Here is a 19,105-nt window from a genome sequence, read left to right as displayed (position 1 = left end):
TAGCAACGTTAGAAAGTGGAAAAAAAGAAAATAACAGGTTGGGTTGAGTGGTATCAGACTGATAGAAGACTGATACCACCACTTTTTTTGGTAAGTATGAAGCCACAGTCAGCAGGTAGCTAACTTAGCTAAGCATGAAGACTGGAAACAGGGGCCTGGCTCTGTCCAAAGGTCAAAAACAAACAAACAAACAAAAAAATTTCTTGGGGTTATGTGCTGGACTACTTCTCGGTCAGGCAGAGTAACTTCCTGGAGTCTTGTGCTTGGCCAAGAAATAGTCTGGCACATGACCCCCATAAAAAACCACAAATTGTTTTTAGGATTATTAGACATAATATGCTAATTAGTGAGCTGTAGAGGTGCGGGTAGGCTAACTGTCTCCTGGCTTATCTTTACTGTACAATCTTCCCATCTAACTTGTGGTAAGAAAGCAAAAAAAAAGTTGTTGTTTTTTTTTACTGTTCTCATTGTTGTACCGGTCTAGTCGGAAGGGACATGGCCTCCATGGGCCACTTGTGACACAGCCCTGCTCCTGCTCCAGTTGTTTTCAGAACCTATACTCGTGGATATTTGTCCAGATGGGTCACTTGACACTGATTCAAACAACATTCCTTTGAATTTTAGCTTAATCTTACAAATCACTCCAGCTTTCATTCTCACTCTCTTATTCTGTCCTTTTCTGAATCTGAGCCTAATTTTAATGGATACACACACACACACACACACACACACACACACACACACACACACCTAGAAGTCTGTTGAATTGTTAAATGGACCAATTCATGAGCCAAATTATGAGATCATTTTGTCCTCTGTGAAATCTTGCCCACTTTTACAACTTTCATCAATGGATTTTTTTTCAGTTTTTCCGCTCTTTTATCTCCATCCTTCTTTCTGTACCTCCAAACATTCCTCTCTCCATCGGACTTTGCTCCTTTCATCCAAAACTCCCCTCTCCGTTCCCTTCCTCTCCCATCTTCTCACTCCTCCTCCTCCTCTTCCCTCCGGCCCACCTGTTAAAATATCTACCTTTCATCCCCCTCGCTTATGTATTCCCCCTGAAGGCAGACTAAGCTCTTTCCCTGTCTCCACCCGCTCTCTCATAGCCTTCTCTCATTCCCCCGCCTCTCTTATTCTCTCTATCACTTGTGCACTAACTTGCACAGAAAAGACAAGCCCGCCTCAGACACACGCTCCCCTGTCATTTGTCAACACTGTCGACTCAGTTGGAAAGAAACTTCCTTACCTACCTACCTAGCGCCCACTCTCGCCCCTTTTTGTCAAAGGCAGTGCCTCAGCCCTCAGTATCACTGTGGCATGTGAAGGTACCTCATGAGAAAAGTAACATCACTCAACTGAGGAGTCAATTTTTTTGGAAGACACAACCAGAAAGTTAAAAACATAGTCGCAAGTTTCATTAAAGCGCTCCAAGTTTCCTTCTTGTTCATCTAAAGTTCATAATCTGTCAGTTCTGCTAACTCAAACATCGGCAGACATCCTTAAGCTAATTCGTTGTGTCTCTCCTCGCTTTATATTCAAAGAAATGTCAAAAAGTCTTTTGTATTTTCTCGCTGTGCGGGACTTTTACCTTACGGCGATGTCTGAAAATTGGCTCATCTGACACCAAACTTGAAATGCTTATGGTCGTCTAAGTTGGGTGGCCTCTTGCGAGAAGTTCTATGAAATTCACTCCGACAAGGGCACTACACAGTGTGTGCGTCTCAAGAAGCATTTAGAAAAATATACAGTCACTGAAACTGGTTGCTTTATTGTAGAGCAAATATTGATAATGAAGCTAGAACCACTCTAGCTCCGAAGCAACACTTCATTTAACGCCCTAGAGGAAGTAAAATAGTGATGACTATGCCTAAATTATTTCTTCAGTACAGCATCACCCCTGCTCATCCCAGTGATGTTTCCTTTTCACACCGATTGCCTTCACGTTGTCACTTGCCCAAAGAAAGGTTGCGGCTCATTTCTTGACTTCGCCACTGAAGCGTCAGAAGCAATTAAGCCTCAGCATTTGAGGTCCTGCTTGCAAGTCAAGAGAGAGGGAGGGAGAGAAGGGGGGGGGGGGGGGGGGTGAACAGGGAGTGGAAATGGGGAAGGTCGGGCTGGGTGCTGCAGTACGAAGATTCTGTGTGCGGTGACACAAAGTGCTACAAATCATTCCTCTGCAATCTCACTAAAGAAGCCATTTCTTTTTAGCCTTTTGTGTAAGCCGTTTTTGTTTACCAGTGCTCATACATTGACCAATACTGCAGAGACCGAGCATGGGGCATTTCACCCGTCGCGCATGTAACAACCGCATGATGCTTTCAGAGTTGCATTTTTGCAGCCCACTGCGAGATGAAACTGCTATAACTCAAGCAGAAATAACAAAGGAAGCAGCCAGCCGTAAAGGAAAGAAAATAGATACTTAGCTGTTGTACAAAAGCTCTCAAATGGAAATAGGTTTGCGGTGAGCGCAACAGGTGGTTTTACAAATCCAGTAAAGACTGGGGATCTTGGAGATAGGGAATAGATGGTTTGTACTTTTTCACTTTTCCAAATAAAAAGTCTGGAAATGTTCCTTCTGTTGATTCTTACCTATTTTTTATTTTTAATGCTACCCAGCTTTTACCTTTATTTATTATTTTCAGTGCTCATGGTGCTTGGTGAACATGTTGCAGGATCAAAGCAAACAATCAATGTGTGTGTGTGTGTGTGTGTGTGTGTGTGTGTAATAAGAAAGCTTAGTTTTGTCTGTTCTTGCACGAGTACATTGATATGCTGTCATCTCTTAGCTCCGGTGAGGTGGAGGGAGGAGGGCTGGTGCAATTACTCAAAAGCTCCTGAGTTCATTACTACCCCAATAACCATCTCTCAGTGAGCACGGAGCGCAATAACCCATTTTATTTCCTAATCATCGATTGCTTTGGATGGCCACACCAGAAAGGTCAGAGGTTTTTTTTTGTTTTGTTTTTTTTCTCTCTGTCTCTTTTGAAGAATGTGAAAGCAGGTTGAGTTGAAAGAAGATGCAGCGGGGGAAAGACTGACTCACACAGACACACTCTCCCACTGAGCGTCTGACAACTTGCTGGCTGATTGGTGACGGAGACACACACACACACACACACACACACACACACACACACACACACACACACACACACACACACATACAAACATCTTTAAAATGAGGATTCTGTGGAGTACACATGTACCAAACACAACTAACCAGCTAAGAAAATCACACCCACATACACACTTTCCACAGCCTGATGGTACAGGGCTAGAAAAACAGTTTCTTTCTTGGGTTTTTGCCAGGGTACAAAGACACACACAACAGACACACACATTTGACCGTAAAGACACTTCAGTTGACGTAACATGCAGGAATGCACATAAACACATCCAAAATATCCAGCCAGACAAGCAGAATCACCAACACGCAGAGAGTTAATCTTAGGCAAGCAGTTGTTTTCAGACAGTTAGTCTGATGAAGCAGTTTTTTTCTGTATTTTTCATCTCAGTTGCAGTGACGGTTGCCTCACTGTCTGCTCTCTGGCTTTTTTTGTTTTTGTTTTGCATGTCTTTTGCTCTTTTAATTCATCTTTTCCTATTGCTTTCTCCTCGCCTCTTGCTGTCCGTTTGTCTTCTTTCTACTCCCTGTGTATGGAGGATGGAGGCATTTTAAATGAAAAGCTTTTAAGGAAGACAGGGAAGCAACTTTTGATCATTTTGTCTACCTCTGTACCTCGGACTGCTGTCCTCTAAGATGACTCATGCGTACTAAAAGCCCAAATCCAGCCTTTTAGTCTATGTATGAATGTACATTAATCAAATAATATATGTAACACAAATTAAGATAATTATTGTGAATAATGTTTTTTTTAGCTTAAAGAGTAAATACCTACATAAAACAAGACTGTTCCACAACCAGAAAACAGATGAGAGGCTAGAGCAGCAGAACCTGCTCAAATAAATCCACAAAGAGACAGGAGGGATATGTAAAACCAAAAGGAAAATTATGCGACACACACATAATATCACACTGTGAACACTAATACAAATTACCCCATGTTCTGTACTCACCCTCCATCACTCCCTCCCATCCCTGCTCCCTGTCATAGACACAACCCCTGACTCATCAGACACTATTGTCATGCACCCTCCTTCAGCAGCACACAGGGCTAAGTTATTGGCCCCTTTTTAATAAGGCTATGGATTGTTTGAGGAATGGCAGCGGCACTGCTGTTGATTATATCGAAAGCCTGTTGTTTTATATCCTGCGAATGTCAGATTTCTGCTATTTACATCCCTCAACTCCCGCAAGCCAGCGAATGGTTATTGATTTTGCCAAAGATGAATGGAGCCGCTGCGTGGAATTAAAAACAAAAAGACAAAAAGGGGGTGAGAGGAGGAGGAGGGTGGAAGTGGGGGAGAGATTGAGAGAGTGTTATGTAGAAAAGATAGAGGAAGAACAGAGTTATTAGAGGACAAACTAGAGTTTGACTGGGTTCAGTATCTGTAAATTCAAAGCAATTTCACAAACCATATTTTGCCCTTGACTTGGACGAGTTTTATAGCAACTTATGCACAAGCGTTTCAGTGCCTTGGTTGGGCGTCCATCTTGGCAGGCTCTGTAAACAAAATAGTTCCATATTTTACTCCTGGCATCGGGTTTATCAAGCAGTTTTCAACAGACTGGGATTCAGTTCAAGATGTGGCGGACTGTTTGATGCTGTTGCCACGTTTTCAGCCGATTGTCTCCATTGAATTTTGCGCCTACGGCTACAATATGTGGTCAAGAGCCAGACTGCAGACTCTGTCGGTTCCAGGCCTTCATCTTATTCTTTTAAAAGAAAAAATACTGCTCTTACACACTCTGTTACACATCAGCAATCTGTGATGTTCGTGGCATCCCAGGAGTTATTTTTCAATGAAACGATGTCGTAATGTGCTTTTTTTAGTGAACCTACTGTTTTGCCTGCGTCTTCCTTCAGTTTCATCTTGAAGTTCTAGTTTCCTGTGTTTGCCAGAAAATCATTCTGCTTTTTCCAAACATAGCGTGTCTTTTGGCTGCTTTTCAGGTATACTGGCAAAACAAGTGCACCACAAGGTCCATTACTAGTTGTTTCACTTCACATCTTACTAAGCAGATATGCCCAGTTGTTCACATTTCCATTTTTGGAACATTTTAAGGGCTATTAAGGAAAGGAACTCTGTGCCTTTGATTTTTTTTGGAGTGGATTTCTCCGTGTATTACTGCTGAACATTCGAGCAAAAACCTGGAAACAACACTTTGGTTTTATAATCTTTAAATATAAGTGATATCAAAGCCTGATGTAAAGCAGTAATCAGACTCTCTTATTTTGCGGTTTAGAACAGTTGTTTGGGCGAAACAGGTAATTTTGATATGTCATCTTGAGCTCTGGGAAATTATCATGGCCGCTTTTTGTTTCACTATTTTCTGACATTTTAAAAACAGATAACAAATTAATCTAAAAAGTAATTAGCAAGTTAATCCATAATGAAAGTAGTTGTTATCTACAGTCTTACATCCTTGGAATGTGACACAAAATTACTTTTTAAACATTGAAAATTAAACAATTTTGATAACAAATAAATCATTTAATTAATTTATTAACATTTGCTTGTTCCCACTTCTGAAATATGATTATGCTGCTCTTATATATAAATATATAAGAATATCCTCAGGTTTTGGACTGTTGGTCAAACAAAGGAGGCATTTTGAAAACATTACCTGGGGGTCTTGGATATTGTGTTTGGCATTTTTTCACTATTGGGTGGTCATGAGAAAATAGGTAATGAATATGCAAATGCCACCAATAAAGACAAGAAACTAAGAACTACATTAGGCAGTGAGGTGTGGTAGTCAGTAGCAATAATGAAAAAAATCATTTGTTACATTTGTGTCCTGACAATAGTAGGGAGACAGTTTAGGAGCAGAGGGATGAAGTGGAAGAAAGACAAGTTTTTAGTTTTTAAAAGGCAGCAGTAGAAAGGGGGAGTTGAAAAGTGAGGGAGCGAGCGACAGAAAGGTAGTAGGAGGACAGGAGGAGAGGCAGACCTTGAACGACAACAGGCCAGGAGGAAGCCAGGAGAAGGAGCGACGTCGAAAAAGAGTGAAGAGCGAGGTTGGGCAAATTAAGAAGGAATGTTTAAAAAAATGGGAAATGAGAGCAGAAGAGGAAGAAGAAGAAGAGCGTGAAAAAGATGACAGGAGTGGAATGAGGTGGTGGGGAGACGGAGGGAGGGAGGGAGGCCGGTGACCGAGCACAGATAGATGAATGACATTTTGGATGTTGTCAGCAATAAAGCATCTCCCGAGACACAGGCTGTCTGGGTTTAGATAGAGGCCGTCACACTGAAGGGCTCATTTGCCTTTCAGTTGCTCATTACATCCAACCCAGACTGATTTCCTCCTCCGAGAGGCCCGTTTCCCCCCAGTGCTCTAACTGTTAGAGTGTGTTTGTGTTTACATGGGCAGCCGTTCATGTGTGCGTACATACAGGATGTTTTTGCATGGGTGGTTGTGCTTTTTTTTTGTGTTTCTTTTTTTTGCTGGGAGAAATGAGCGCGTGTGTCTGTGCTTGTGTGTTTCATTGTCTCTCTGGCTTGTTGTATTTGTGACATGCCACTTCACTTTGTACAGAAATTTGAGGGCAACTGCTGTGCGTGGAATTACTCAAGTTTGTGAATCTTTGCAAAACACGTACACACACACACACCGTAGTGTGATTTATGAAAGGAGAGTGAAGCTAAACACACTTGAACAAGCACAAATAAGCATAAACACACACATACTCCATGCATATTTACACCAAAGGCATATCCTTCCTTTGCTCCGATATTGAAATGCACAGGCCTCCAAGCATAAATGTTCTCGAACCTTCTTTCATAATGATTTCTCCCATATGGTTCCTACTAATATTCTGCTTGGAGCCAACTCACTGGAACTGACACACTCACACACACACACACACACACACACACACACACACACACACACACACACACACACACACACACATACACATGATCACAGGCAGCCCTTCTGTGCTACATTAACTACAAACCTCATTTCCCCACAAAGAGAAGCCACCGGCTGGAAATTGGCTGGGACGAGTCATTAAACCTGTGTCTGACACACATGCACACACACACACACACACACACACACACACACACACTCGCTCTCTCACACACACACATCTGTTATACAAATGACCCCCCCACCCACCTGTGTCAATGTAGCAGGTGATATCCCAGTACCCGCTGAGAAACAATTGCCCTTTTGATGGAGGAGGTCCAGTGTTCATGTGTGTGTTGTACAGAAATGGGTGTGCATTTGTGGGTCTTGACACTCAAGCTTTTAAATGCATTTCATGATGTGTGTGTTTGTTTGTGTGTGTGTGTGTGTGTGTGTGTGTGTGTGTGTGTGTGTGTGTGTGTGTGTGTGTGTGTTTGTGTGTGTGTGTGTGTGTGTGTGTGTGTGTGTGTGTGTGTGTGTGTGTTTGTTTGTGTTTGTGTGTGTGTGTGTGTGTGTGTGTGTGTGTGTGTGTGTGTGTGTGTGTGTGTGTGTGTGTGTGTGTGTGTGTGTGTGTGTGTGTGTGTGAGCTGAATGATAAGTGATGGTTACTGCTAGGGGCGGGGATTAAGATACATGGGAATCCCCCATGGGAAGGACGGAAAAAGGAAAAAGGGGGAAGGGGGGAAAGAGTAAAAATGGTGTAAATGGAGGAGGAATGAAGAGGAAGGCAGAGTGAAGGAAAAGAACAAGAAAAGATGCAGAAAAGATGGCAAGTTAAAGGAGTAAAAGGTTGAAATGGAGAGGAAGACAAGTAGTTAAAAGAATTAGAGAAGGACAAAGAGGAAGGGGAGGTGGAGGTGGGAAGAGGAGCTACGGGGGGGGACAGGTGATCATGAAGGGGAAGGGGACCTTGCTGAGAGTTGATTGATGGCTCGGAAACCCCGCTGGCCCCCGGATCAGCCACCCAGAGCTGTCAGGGACAAATTGAAGTTAAATTCGTGGGGAAGCTGGGAGACCGTAATATGCAAAAACTAATGAAAATTCCTGTTATATGATGGCCCTGTTTCTGTCATCGGGACTCCATAGTATATTTCAGGTTTCTCCCACCTGTCTTCATTGTATCTTCTGCTATTTGAAGGCTCTGGGTAACTGGGGTCTAATAATTTAAAATTTTCTACATTTACCATCAAGGGCATAGTTTCCATTCTCTTCCCAACTTTCAAATATACCATAATTTCTCCATCCTACATTTACAATTTCAATTGTAAATATCGATGTCGTTGCCATCCATTCACACCAGTGGGCTTTATAAGCAGCCATTTTTTATTTTTTTTTTGGGTATATTTTTCCCTGAGTTTTGGCTCTCAGGCTACATCTGTGTCGTCCTTCCCTTCTGATTGGTGGAACAGACCGGGCCTGTATGCAGCTGACAGGCATGGTCACATTACACTTCCGTTCGGTGACTCAGTCCCAAATTAGGATGTGATGTGACAGTTTTGATGTGGGTAATAAATAATGTTCATCAGGACAATCACAGATATAAACAGTGTTTAAGACCATGCTACTTTTTTAGGGACATTTTCCACTATTTAATTACATTTTAGATATTAAACAACTATGTTCATTGAGAGAAAAAAATCAATCGATGCAGATCAATCGATAACGACAGTAATAGTTAGTCACAGCCATAATTTAGCCGTCTAACAAATCGCAGATAAGCAAGTAATTGGGCACAGTTCTGCTTAAAGCACAAAAGTGATCCCGAAACAGTTTGCAGATGGACTGTTTACATACTAAATGAGCTCATTTCTTCTTTTCTGAAGGATTTTCTTCTCGGCCTTCTCTAACTTGGGTGATTAGTTTATCTCATGCAATTGAAGAAAAGTAAAAGTTTGCCTGGAGTTGAATTCTGTCTCATCACGCAGCACCTTCAGAGACAAGGATGTGGAGAGGAGGGTTGATTAGAAAAAGATTAACCGAGTTCTTTTAAGAGTCACTGGTACTTTGGTATTTCCTGATCTGCAAATGTGGAACAAAGTTAACAACTGATCTGCCTCTCTACCTTTTTTTTTTTTTTTTTTTTTTTCAATTTACCTCGCAATTATTCCATCACGTAATTGTTTTTTTTTTTTTACATCAGTTATTATGGTGCTGTCAAGCCATGAACTGAATGAACTGAGCTTGAACTAATTCCTTAACTATGAGTAGAATAGTTTCACTTCACTTCAGCATTTAAAAAAGGCTTACAAGAGGTCACACAGACCTTTTTATATCTGTCTGAGCAGTTCAATATACACTAGCAATGTATTAAAATCCACAAAAAAGCTCTGAAACATCATATATTTTACATTCATTATTAACTGTCTGTAAAGGTTTTACCATTTCTATTAAACAAGGGCAACCTGCTACTCTCTAAGAAAAAAAGTTTAATTTGTGGTATCAGTCATTTTGTTAGAGTAGGTGATTTTTTTTTTCCTTCCTTTTTTTTCTAATGCTGGGTATCTCATTTTGGAATGAAACTCTTTATTTCATATACAGCAAGTCCATGCGAGAGCTGAGCCTATAAGCTGCGTGGCTGCCTCGTCAGCACCACCTCAGGAGTGTGTGCGTGGCTTCTGAGCAGCAGAGAACAAGGTGGTGGTGATGATGATGAGGAGGAGGAGGAGGAGGAGGAGGAGGAGGAGGAGGAGGAGGAGGAGGAGGAGTATGGTGATGGTGGTGGTGATGGGGGTGAAGGCTTTTGGTGCTCAGTAATAATGCTCCATCATTGATGTGGTCCAGGCTCCTGGGTTCATTTGAAGCCAGGCATTTGAGAGTGGGGCAGCTGACGCGCCGTGTGTCTGTGTGTGTGTGTGTGTGTGTGTGTGTGTGTGTGTGTGTGTGTGTGTGTGTGTGTGTGTGTGTGTGTGTGTGTGTGTGTGTGTGTGTGTGTGTGTGAGAGAGAGAGATGAAGGGCTGGATAGTGGCTTCTCTTGGCTGGAATTGCAGCTCATAGGAGTGGAGTTTTAAGCCTCCTACTGTACAATTCTCGCCAAGGAAGATTCTGTGATGCTCAGAAAATGCTTCCAGTGACCAGAACTGAATTTAGAAATGGGAAGAAAATGTGAGTTTTGTGTCGTAGTGGTGTAAAACGCATGCCACATTACCCCGACTTCCCTTGTTGGATTCTGACAGCGAACTGTTGTTGCATCCCTTTTCACTTTTTTATTCTCAGTGCTTCCTTTCTACTGCAGCTCAACTATTAAATAAAGGCAAAAATGCCACACACAAAAAAATCATGACTCTTCATTTTATAGACCAGAAGATTAATCGATTGATCAAGAATAATTACCAGCAGATTAATCAATAATGCAAATCTGATTCTAACCCTGATTCGTATTATGGATTTTATTTATCTGATGTCCAACCACTTTAAATAATCAAAATAAACCCAGATAAAATCCCACACGTCTTTTACTTTCTCCTCTCTTTTCTTTTTTTGAAAATTAAATCCAAATATTAACCTGTAAAATCTACCAAATCAGCAAACAAACAGACACATAATTTGAACTCGAAGAATGAATCTGAAATGTTTGCAGAGGTGACTGAGAGAGCATCGAATGTGACTGTCTGAGTGTGGGGTCACATTTTCATCTTCAGGACTGAACACTAGTGTAAGAAAAAAAATGTCCTTATGCTTTCCAAAAGTTCTCATTGGTTTTCTAGCTTGGCTTATTTATTTTGACCTTTATTGATCAGGCTGTCCTGAAGCGGTGGGAATAAAGCAGAATTAATTCTTAAAAATTGAGCGGCGTCCCCTTTCAGATGCGTAAAGGATCATGCTGTTGTGTGTGCCCTTGCCCTGTACTCTTAGGCTGTATACCTAATAGTTTGACCATGACCTCCGTTTTGTCCCAAAAAAAAAAAAAAAAAAAAAACCCTCTCCAGTTCAGTAGATATTCATGCCATTGCTTTGCCACTTCAAACCCACACAAAAATCCACAAAGATCATAATTCAAACTTAGTTTTCCTCCCCTCACAAGACTTCTATCACCTCCTAACACTCATGCCGCCATCAGATAAACTGTTAACAAACATCCTTGTAAATCCAAACCATGGTTTAGTAGATAATACATCACTGCAGACTCCGCTGTTTTTCTTCAGTGTGGAGAAATTGCTTCCTTGTTCCTCTCAGGAAAAACATGTAGAAAGAGTGAGTGACTGCATTTGGATGTTTGCCCTTTGTGCCGCTACAATTGATGGCCCTAAACTTTTACATCATACACACTGTTAATCAAGTGGACACTTGAGATATTTTTTGTTGCACTTTGAGTAGCAAGTAGGCTTGCAAAATGTAAGTTTACGTGATTGAAACCTGGGAAAGGAAACAGCAGATAAAGTGTGTCTTTCTGTGCCTGAAATACACCATCTAGTAAACAGAGCCGTGACCTTGTGCCAGAGCTTTGACCCGGCCCCGTTTTGCTTATGTCATGATTGTGTTGCTCTGCTGACCCCTGAAAACTGCTGTGCCACCCACTCAGTCAGCTCAAGCCCAGAGGTTACAGATTTTGCATGTAGTTGCGCTCCCGGAGGAGAGAATTCTGGACCACATGATTGTTTTGAAGGTAAAACCTTTTAGTTGAAGAGTTTTGTCTCCGTCTCCCAGAGTTTCCAGACATTAAAGCTGCAATCCTTAAGATTTTGTTACAATCAAAGCCGCTTTTTTATGCAATTTATGGCTTCCATCTTTTCTGTAATAGCTATTCAATGTATTTAGATTTAGTAATTAGATTATTAGTGTATATAGTATTATATATGTATTGCGGTTTTTATTGGTAGTGGCGGAGTCCGCCATTGCTGCACCAAATTCAGATGGGATTCACAAGAAGACAATGCTTTTATCTAATTGATAACAGTTTCACTGTTTACTCTTCCTTATGCCATGATGGACCTATATTAAGTTATTGCTAATGCAAACAGAAGAAAGGGTCTAAAACTGCAACAGGAGGACAGAAACATGATGAGAATAAAAGCCAAAGCAAAGGGCAGGAATGTGAAGGAGAAGCGATTAGGTGAGAAATGAGAACAAGCACAGCTCAATATGTCAGTGAGATTAAGCAAGAAGCTAACTGTCTCCTTTGTGTCTCACTTCATGGATGGATCAGAAATGGGCTCTACAGCCAAAACCACTGTGCAGACATGCCCAGACACTCACATGCAGACATTTCTCTGCTCGTACCATTCCTGCATTAACAACTACAGCTTTCTAAAGACATGAGCAGGCTCCATCATTGTTGCAAACTTCTTTGTCTGTTCCTGGAAGAATGGTGTGAGATGGGATTAAGTTGTAATGCAATTTAGGGAGATTAAATTCAGACGGTGGTTTCGCCTAGAAAAGCAACTTGAAGGGACAGGCTCGCAGCAAAATTGGGTTATGCAGCTAAGAAGTTGTGTTTTATTTTTTTGTTGTTGTTGTTTTTTCTTTTAATTCAGTGTGTTTTCATATGTTCAAACATGCACATGAGCCTCATGAGGCCAGCAAAAAATTGTATATACACACAAACGTACTGTTGCACACGCTCCCTCTGTATTTAAAGTGGACCAAAAAGAAAAAAGAAAAATATGCATCATATCATTGCTGTCTTTAAAGCCAGACAACTAATCTTTAGTCTTTCTTGTCCTTCCTTTCATTAACGCTCATGATCTATGAGTCATGAGGAAATGGACCTCATCAAAGTGAAAAAACTGACTCTCCTGTGAAGGCATTGAGTCGTTGGAGTCTAGTACCTGCACTACTGGACTGCTAAAGGCATAAAAATCCCCTCTTTTTGTTTATTTCTTTTCAGTATTTGTATTCACTAATTTTTCTTGGTTATGCTGTACTTGGTTGTTCCTGCTGCTTTTCCTACCAATATCAGTTGGTGATCATCAGTCAAATTTCGAGACTGATCTGAATAATGACGGCATTAGTTCTTTGTTACCTTTTGTGACCACGTGAATGATACCTGTCGTCTGTCAGGAGCGAAAGCAGACGAAGCATTATGTTTTTGTAGTGTGGAGGAACAACTCCTGTTTCCTGCCAGCAGTCAGCGGTGGTTGACCGTGATTGTTCCCTAACCTCACCAAGAAGTATCGTCACGAATGAACAATGTTGTCCTGCGCATAGGGGTCCTGATGGCCCTGATGAACTGGTTCATGAAAGAAAGATTTTTGGCAACAGATGGCACCACCAAATGGTGCAGACGGCCATCCCATAAAAAAAAGATCCCATTAGGTTGTTTGTGCAAGGAGCTTATGTTTCATTGTTTAGCCACATCGAGTGGTTGTGTGAGACAGGATCAATCTTTTCAGCAAATGCCCCGATATGACATGTTTACGTGCAGGTGAAAAAGTCCTCTAGTGGCCGAAGTGATTGTGACGGGAGCAAAAGAGGAAGTCGGTTGATGATGTTATAGAGGGACCACGTCTGTGTAGGGAGGAGGTCGGGGTGGATGGATGGGTCATCAAAACATTGGATTTTGTGGTTCATTTCCCGTTTATAAACCAAAAGTCAATGTTATTTCCTTGAACCATGACCACAATTGTACAATAACCTTAACCAAATGGTTTTTTGTGTGTGTTTGTTTTTTTTTTTCTTTACTGTAAGCATGAAATCGAAGGTCCTTGAACCTTAACAAAGTAGTTCTTTTAACCCAAACCATGATGTGCTCCTACGATAAAAAAACAGAACAACCTTTATGAGCTTCTTTGAACTGTCAACCTACACCCTACAATATGTGACTGAGCTCTAGTGGTCACTACATGCACACATATACTCTAGGCGTCAACATCCGTCTTTAACTTCCAGTGTTGGAGTTCAGCAAGCGTTCCTCTGTGCAACTAAGCATTCATTCATTCCAACGGTATAAGCATTGACGAATCAATAAATGATTTATCAGATGTGATATGCTAATTTCCCTCAGTGATATGGTGGTTTTCGGTGAGTATGGCTAAGTCTGGACCATAAGAACCATTACGATTAGGTCAGAGAAGCATTACCCTCATGGTTAAAAGAAGTCAAGGTTGGCGTTTGGTAAAAGAAATGGTGCAAACCCAAGACTCCGGTGAGAGGACTGTCATTATTATGTTCTCTCACCAGGGACATGACCCTTAATATTAAAGGTTTTATTAAGATTAAGCTTTTATTTAATTTTTTGCTGTGGTAAGAAAAGTTTGCATTGAAATAAGTGCAAGAAATGTTCTCTTATATACAGTCTTGAGAGATAGTCTGCCTATTGGCCTGACTGGCAGACCCCCCCCCCCCCCCACACACACACACACACACGCACACACACACATGCACACACACTGGAGCTGTCAAGTGGATATGGCCCTACGTCACCTGATGCATTAACGGGGGAAAAAAGGCAACGGCTCAATACTTACATTGTCCGCCTCTGAACCTGAGAGAAAGAAGAATGGAGGGAGTGAGAGAGAGGGCGGAGGCATAGAAAAGGATGGCTAGGGGCAGAGAAAAAGAAATTAGGAAAAGAGAGAAAGGAAGAGGTAGAGCAGATGGATCTGGACACTTTCGAAATGAGCCCAGAGAAAAGAGCATTTACAGTAGAGCGTGTCGATATGAATGCTAATGCTCCTGAATGTCATTCCCACTCTCACAAATACAAGATTGTGTCTTTCTTGCCCCCCAACCCCTTCCTATTCTATTTTCTTTACCGGGCTTTACCTTGCTTACTCACCCTGAATGGGTGCTATTTCTCTCTTCGTGTGTGTGTGTGTGTGTGTGTGTGTGTGTGTGTGCGCGCGCTGTCAGCTGATATTGGCTTTTGAGAGTTGTTTCCTCCTCACTTTTCACCTCTCCCCTCTGATATTTTATCACCGCACACAATCATGACCTCACACACGCACCTGCAGGTAGGTTTCAATAACAGATTATTACGGACGCCCACAAACCTTTCATATCCAAACACACACACACACACGCATGTACGTGTATGCTCATGTACACATAGGCGTATTGATCTGACCAATTTCAGATCCTCGCGCAGACTTTCTTTGAGTTTGTAGCCACTCTTAAATCATTTCGTCTAATAACTCATCTGTGTGTGTGTGTGTGTGTGTGTGTGTGTGTGTGTGTGTGTGTGTGTGTGTGTGTGTGTGGTCAGCAAATCTCATTTATCACCATAGCTCAGCTCCTCTCACTGCCATTCTGTCCCACACAGCCTTTACCCACCGCAATATGGTGGATCACTGAGGAGAGGAAGTGTGCTCATCTTTGCTGAGCCAATGATCCATAAAGCAATATGGGAGTTTATGAGCTCTGAATGTTGTTCAATATAGGGGCAAGTTCAACTATGCAATAGTTCATTGTTTTTCCTCCTCATTTTCTTCTTTCTTTTTTGAAATTCTTGTACTTTGGTGTGGAGAATATGAACTGGAGCTTAAGAAAAATGTATAGCAGGTGTATTTAAAGGAATCACTAAACAAACTGTCCAACACTGGACCGACATTCATTGAAGGAGAAAGAGTAAAGAATGGAGGAATAACACATAAAACATTTAAACATAGTAAAAAAAAAAAAAAAAAAAAAAATCACCATAAGTGTTGACAGTCTGCGGGAGATGATTTTTTTGTTTTTGCACTAGTCCTTAAAATGTCCCAGACGTTGTGTTTACAATCAGTTAAGGAGACTAGACTCAAAAGCAATTTGTTGTTTTTTCCAAGCAGATAGAGCTGTACCAACTCCGTGCAGACATTTACATTTCTGTTGTAAGTCAGCTTAATATGAAAAAAATAGTAAGTTTGAATATAATTAGGCTAGGGACATGAAAATCTTGAAAAATAGATACATAAATAAATGATATTAGAAGAAGCGACGGGATGATAATATTAGCTACATTTGACGGACCAAAATAGTTGACTAAACTAATATTCAGCTTTAAAAGTAAGGTCCATTCAAAGTGGAGCCACTTACAAACTTTAATGAGCTTTTTAATTACATGGCGCCTAACCCCATTCCAGTCCCTGCCACACACTCCGGCACACAAAGCTCCAGTCGTGCCTGTGGTGACGCGGTGATGGGACAGCGGATGGTCGCCGGACTGAGGCTGGGGAGGCGGGCTGACCGGCGGAAAAGGCTGGCACGGAGGGAAAGAGTGCTTGATGGATCGGAGGAGCTAGTCACAGTGGTAGCCAATGCTTTCATCATTACCAGTGCAGACAAACACAATAACTTAGGGAATCTGTAGGTTTTTAACTTGGGTCTGCAGACAGATGAAGAGGAGATGAATAACTGTTTATTGTAGGTTAAAAAAAAAAAAAAAAGAAGTTACCATCTTTACTTATGTCCTGTTTAGCACTATTACAGCAGTTTTCTGTTGTCAGTCAATGAGAGCTTCGCTTGGCCATTTTTCAGATGCGTGCTCACAGTCTCTTGTAAGGATAACCTGTTTCTCACCTTTTATTTCCATCTTCGGGCCTCCTGTGCAGATTCCCCTATTTGGCCACGTAGAACAACATTATTAGTGCTCGGCCTCACTTTCTGGACCTTCCAAAGGCTGAAATGGAAATTGGAGCTTAGTATACATGGACTGTAGTTACAGGTGTCCTTGCCATTAGCGTGGATTTGGAAAAGGATGTTTGTAGGAATCTGTCGGAGGTATTTGGTATAGTGTGTGTCTGCACACACTGTTTGTGTGTGAGGCTAAAACCAAGCTAAAAAGCCTACCCGCTCTAATTTGCCCGGCCTTCCCTCACACCAATTGAGCCGTTTCTTCTCGCTATAATATCTTCAAAGTCTTGTAATCTCGTCAGCCGAGTAAAGTCTCCAAGTGTAACCGTCTGTAAAGGTCAACCAATGCAATTTGAATATCTTTGATTAAACAGTGCACCGGCGCCAGACCCAGACTGTAGGTCACCGCCTCAGAGAAATGATATCCACCCCTCACCCCACTTGTCCCTCCCTGAATCTTGACTCTCACGGCTCCCTCATCGTTGAGGGTCACATGTGCCACACTCTGCACTCTTTTCAACAATTTACGTAATGTCCCGACCCTCTCTGTCTCTGCCACTATTCTCTCTGTCCTTCAAACCTCGCTGGTTCACTTCCCATTCTTTATTTCTCTCTTTTTTTCTCTCTGTGTGTCTCATCTTCACAATTTGCATAGTTATAGTCCTAAAATCTCAAATCCTGAATGTTTCTTGGTCTTACTCTGCCCACTTTCTCTCATCCCCCATTCATTATCTCACTGATACTAACGTTTTTCAGAAACTCTGCTATGCGGCAGGCGTTGAACCGTGCATCTGCAGACTGGCATTTTAGCTAAAACCCCTGTAAGTGCAGTCAAAGACTCACTTAGCTAGACTGAAGCCCGGAGGAAAACTCTGGGGAGAAGAAAAGTATCATATTTTACATCAGTTTTTCAGTGAAAAAAAATGCAATTTAACCCATGTAGTTTAGCTGGTTGGATGACCTTTAAGTGTTAAGCAGCTACATTATGGTAGCCTATGATATGTGGTAAAGGTACGTAGAATGGTGGCATTTAAAAATAACTACCGTGATCATGAATGACTGAAAATCATTCCTAACACTTTTTATTCGTGTTTTACCAGTGTACTTTCCTTGCATTTTAGTTCCCTCTTAGTTAACTTACTCTGAAGTCTTTGGTTGTTTGGCGCAGGCCACTGCGGTTGCACTTGGTGTTTTGAATGCGTCATCATTTTTTACTGTGCTGAATCACTCCATACGTCAGTTTACCTCTGAAATAACACATTTATTTGTCTCTGCTTCCTAGTTTGCCCCGGCACGGAGAACAAGTTGAGCACGCTGTCTGACCTGGACCAGCAGTACCGCACCCTGAAGAAGCTCTACGAGAACTGCGAAGTCGTCATGGGCAATTTGGAGATAACCAGCATCGATCGAAACCGCAACCTCTCCTTCCTCAAGGTATGACCGCGGAACCATCTTTGGTTCGTTTTCTGCAGCGGGTGTTCACATCGTCATACTGTATGTGCGTGGGTGGATGGAGAGCGACAAAGACAAAGAGTTTGAACGTTTTAGCCCTTCGGAGAGGAAAAACACCGGGCTTCGGGACCATGGAGAGATACAGATAGAGGAGACAGAGGTTGAATTTGTCAGTGTCGGGGTCAAGAAATGGCCAAACTGGATTGGAATGTGTCAGCACAGTGGATAGACACGCAGGCTGGGTCCCTGATATTGACTCATTCTCTATTTACTACACAGTAAAAACTCAATAGTTCACGGCAGTAAATTGAGATTTATCATCGTACTTTTTCTTTAAGATTAGACACATTGGAATGTAGGATTTGTTTTTTTTGTTTTTTTAATTTAACACTGAAGTGGGTGACAGTAAATATAGTGCGCTGTATGGTAAAAACAGGGAGTGGGCTCAGAAAGAGGGCTGGAACGTTTCAGCACCACGGATAGAGGCACAAAGAGTTGGGTTGGCTCGGCGTCAGGGTCACAATGAAACTTGGTGTGGAAAGTTTCAGAACCATTGATATTAACAGAAAGAGAGGGCTTGGATGTTTCTGCACCACAGTTTGTGAGGCAGAGTTAAATTTTATTTTATTTTGTCCTCTTGCACTTGCCCCGCATGCAGAGTAACAGCTAGCGCAAGTAAGGAATGTAAACATGTTTTCTACTCCAGAGCTGAAGTTGGCTGACTTTGCAATTTTCATAACTCTGAGCAATAACCTGCTGTTTCTTGAATGGTAACTAGTTTGGTAGCTTGTGAGTCAAGAAGAGGTGAAATAAAACAGTTTGGGAATCGTTTGCTCCCTCTTCCCACTCTCTTTTTTTTTTTTTTTTTAAGAGGGATTAAACACATCGTAGGGGTATCTGTATTTTTGAATACCCAGAGATGAATTTGATTTGTATCTTTTCTTCGCATTTTCACTAGCACAGCAAATATAAAATGAGTTTGCAAAGATGTATACTCATTTGCCGGGTTGTTATGTAGAGACTGAGCTAAAACTATTGCACTTACACAGCGGTCCTGCAATGGGTCCTGCCTTCATGAAGGTGTTAGTGTTCAGCTCTAGTTGAAACTGTTTTTTACTGACAGA

The 19,105-nt window shown here is 41.7% G+C and overlaps 1 protein-coding gene across 1 annotated transcript in view; it reads left to right on the top strand.

The window, feature by feature from the left end:
• LOC120798198 (receptor tyrosine-protein kinase erbB-4-like) overlaps positions 1 to 19,105 on the top strand; it is a 230,354-nt gene that overhangs the window by 98,801 nt on the left and 112,448 nt on the right. Inside the window, exon 2 of the mRNA XM_040142305.1 lies at positions 17,812 to 17,963. Coding sequence (XP_039998239.1) covers positions 17,812 to 17,963 — 152 coding nt within the window. The remainder of the gene's footprint in view (positions 1 to 17,811; positions 17,964 to 19,105) is intronic.

The sequence above is a fragment of the Xiphias gladius genome, chromosome 13, assembly GCF_016859285.1.
Source record: "Xiphias gladius isolate SHS-SW01 ecotype Sanya breed wild chromosome 13, ASM1685928v1, whole genome shotgun sequence".
Classification (NCBI taxonomy): domain Eukaryota; kingdom Metazoa; phylum Chordata; class Actinopteri; order Istiophoriformes; family Xiphiidae; genus Xiphias; species Xiphias gladius.
This window is presented reverse-complemented; position numbering and strand designations above follow the sequence as displayed.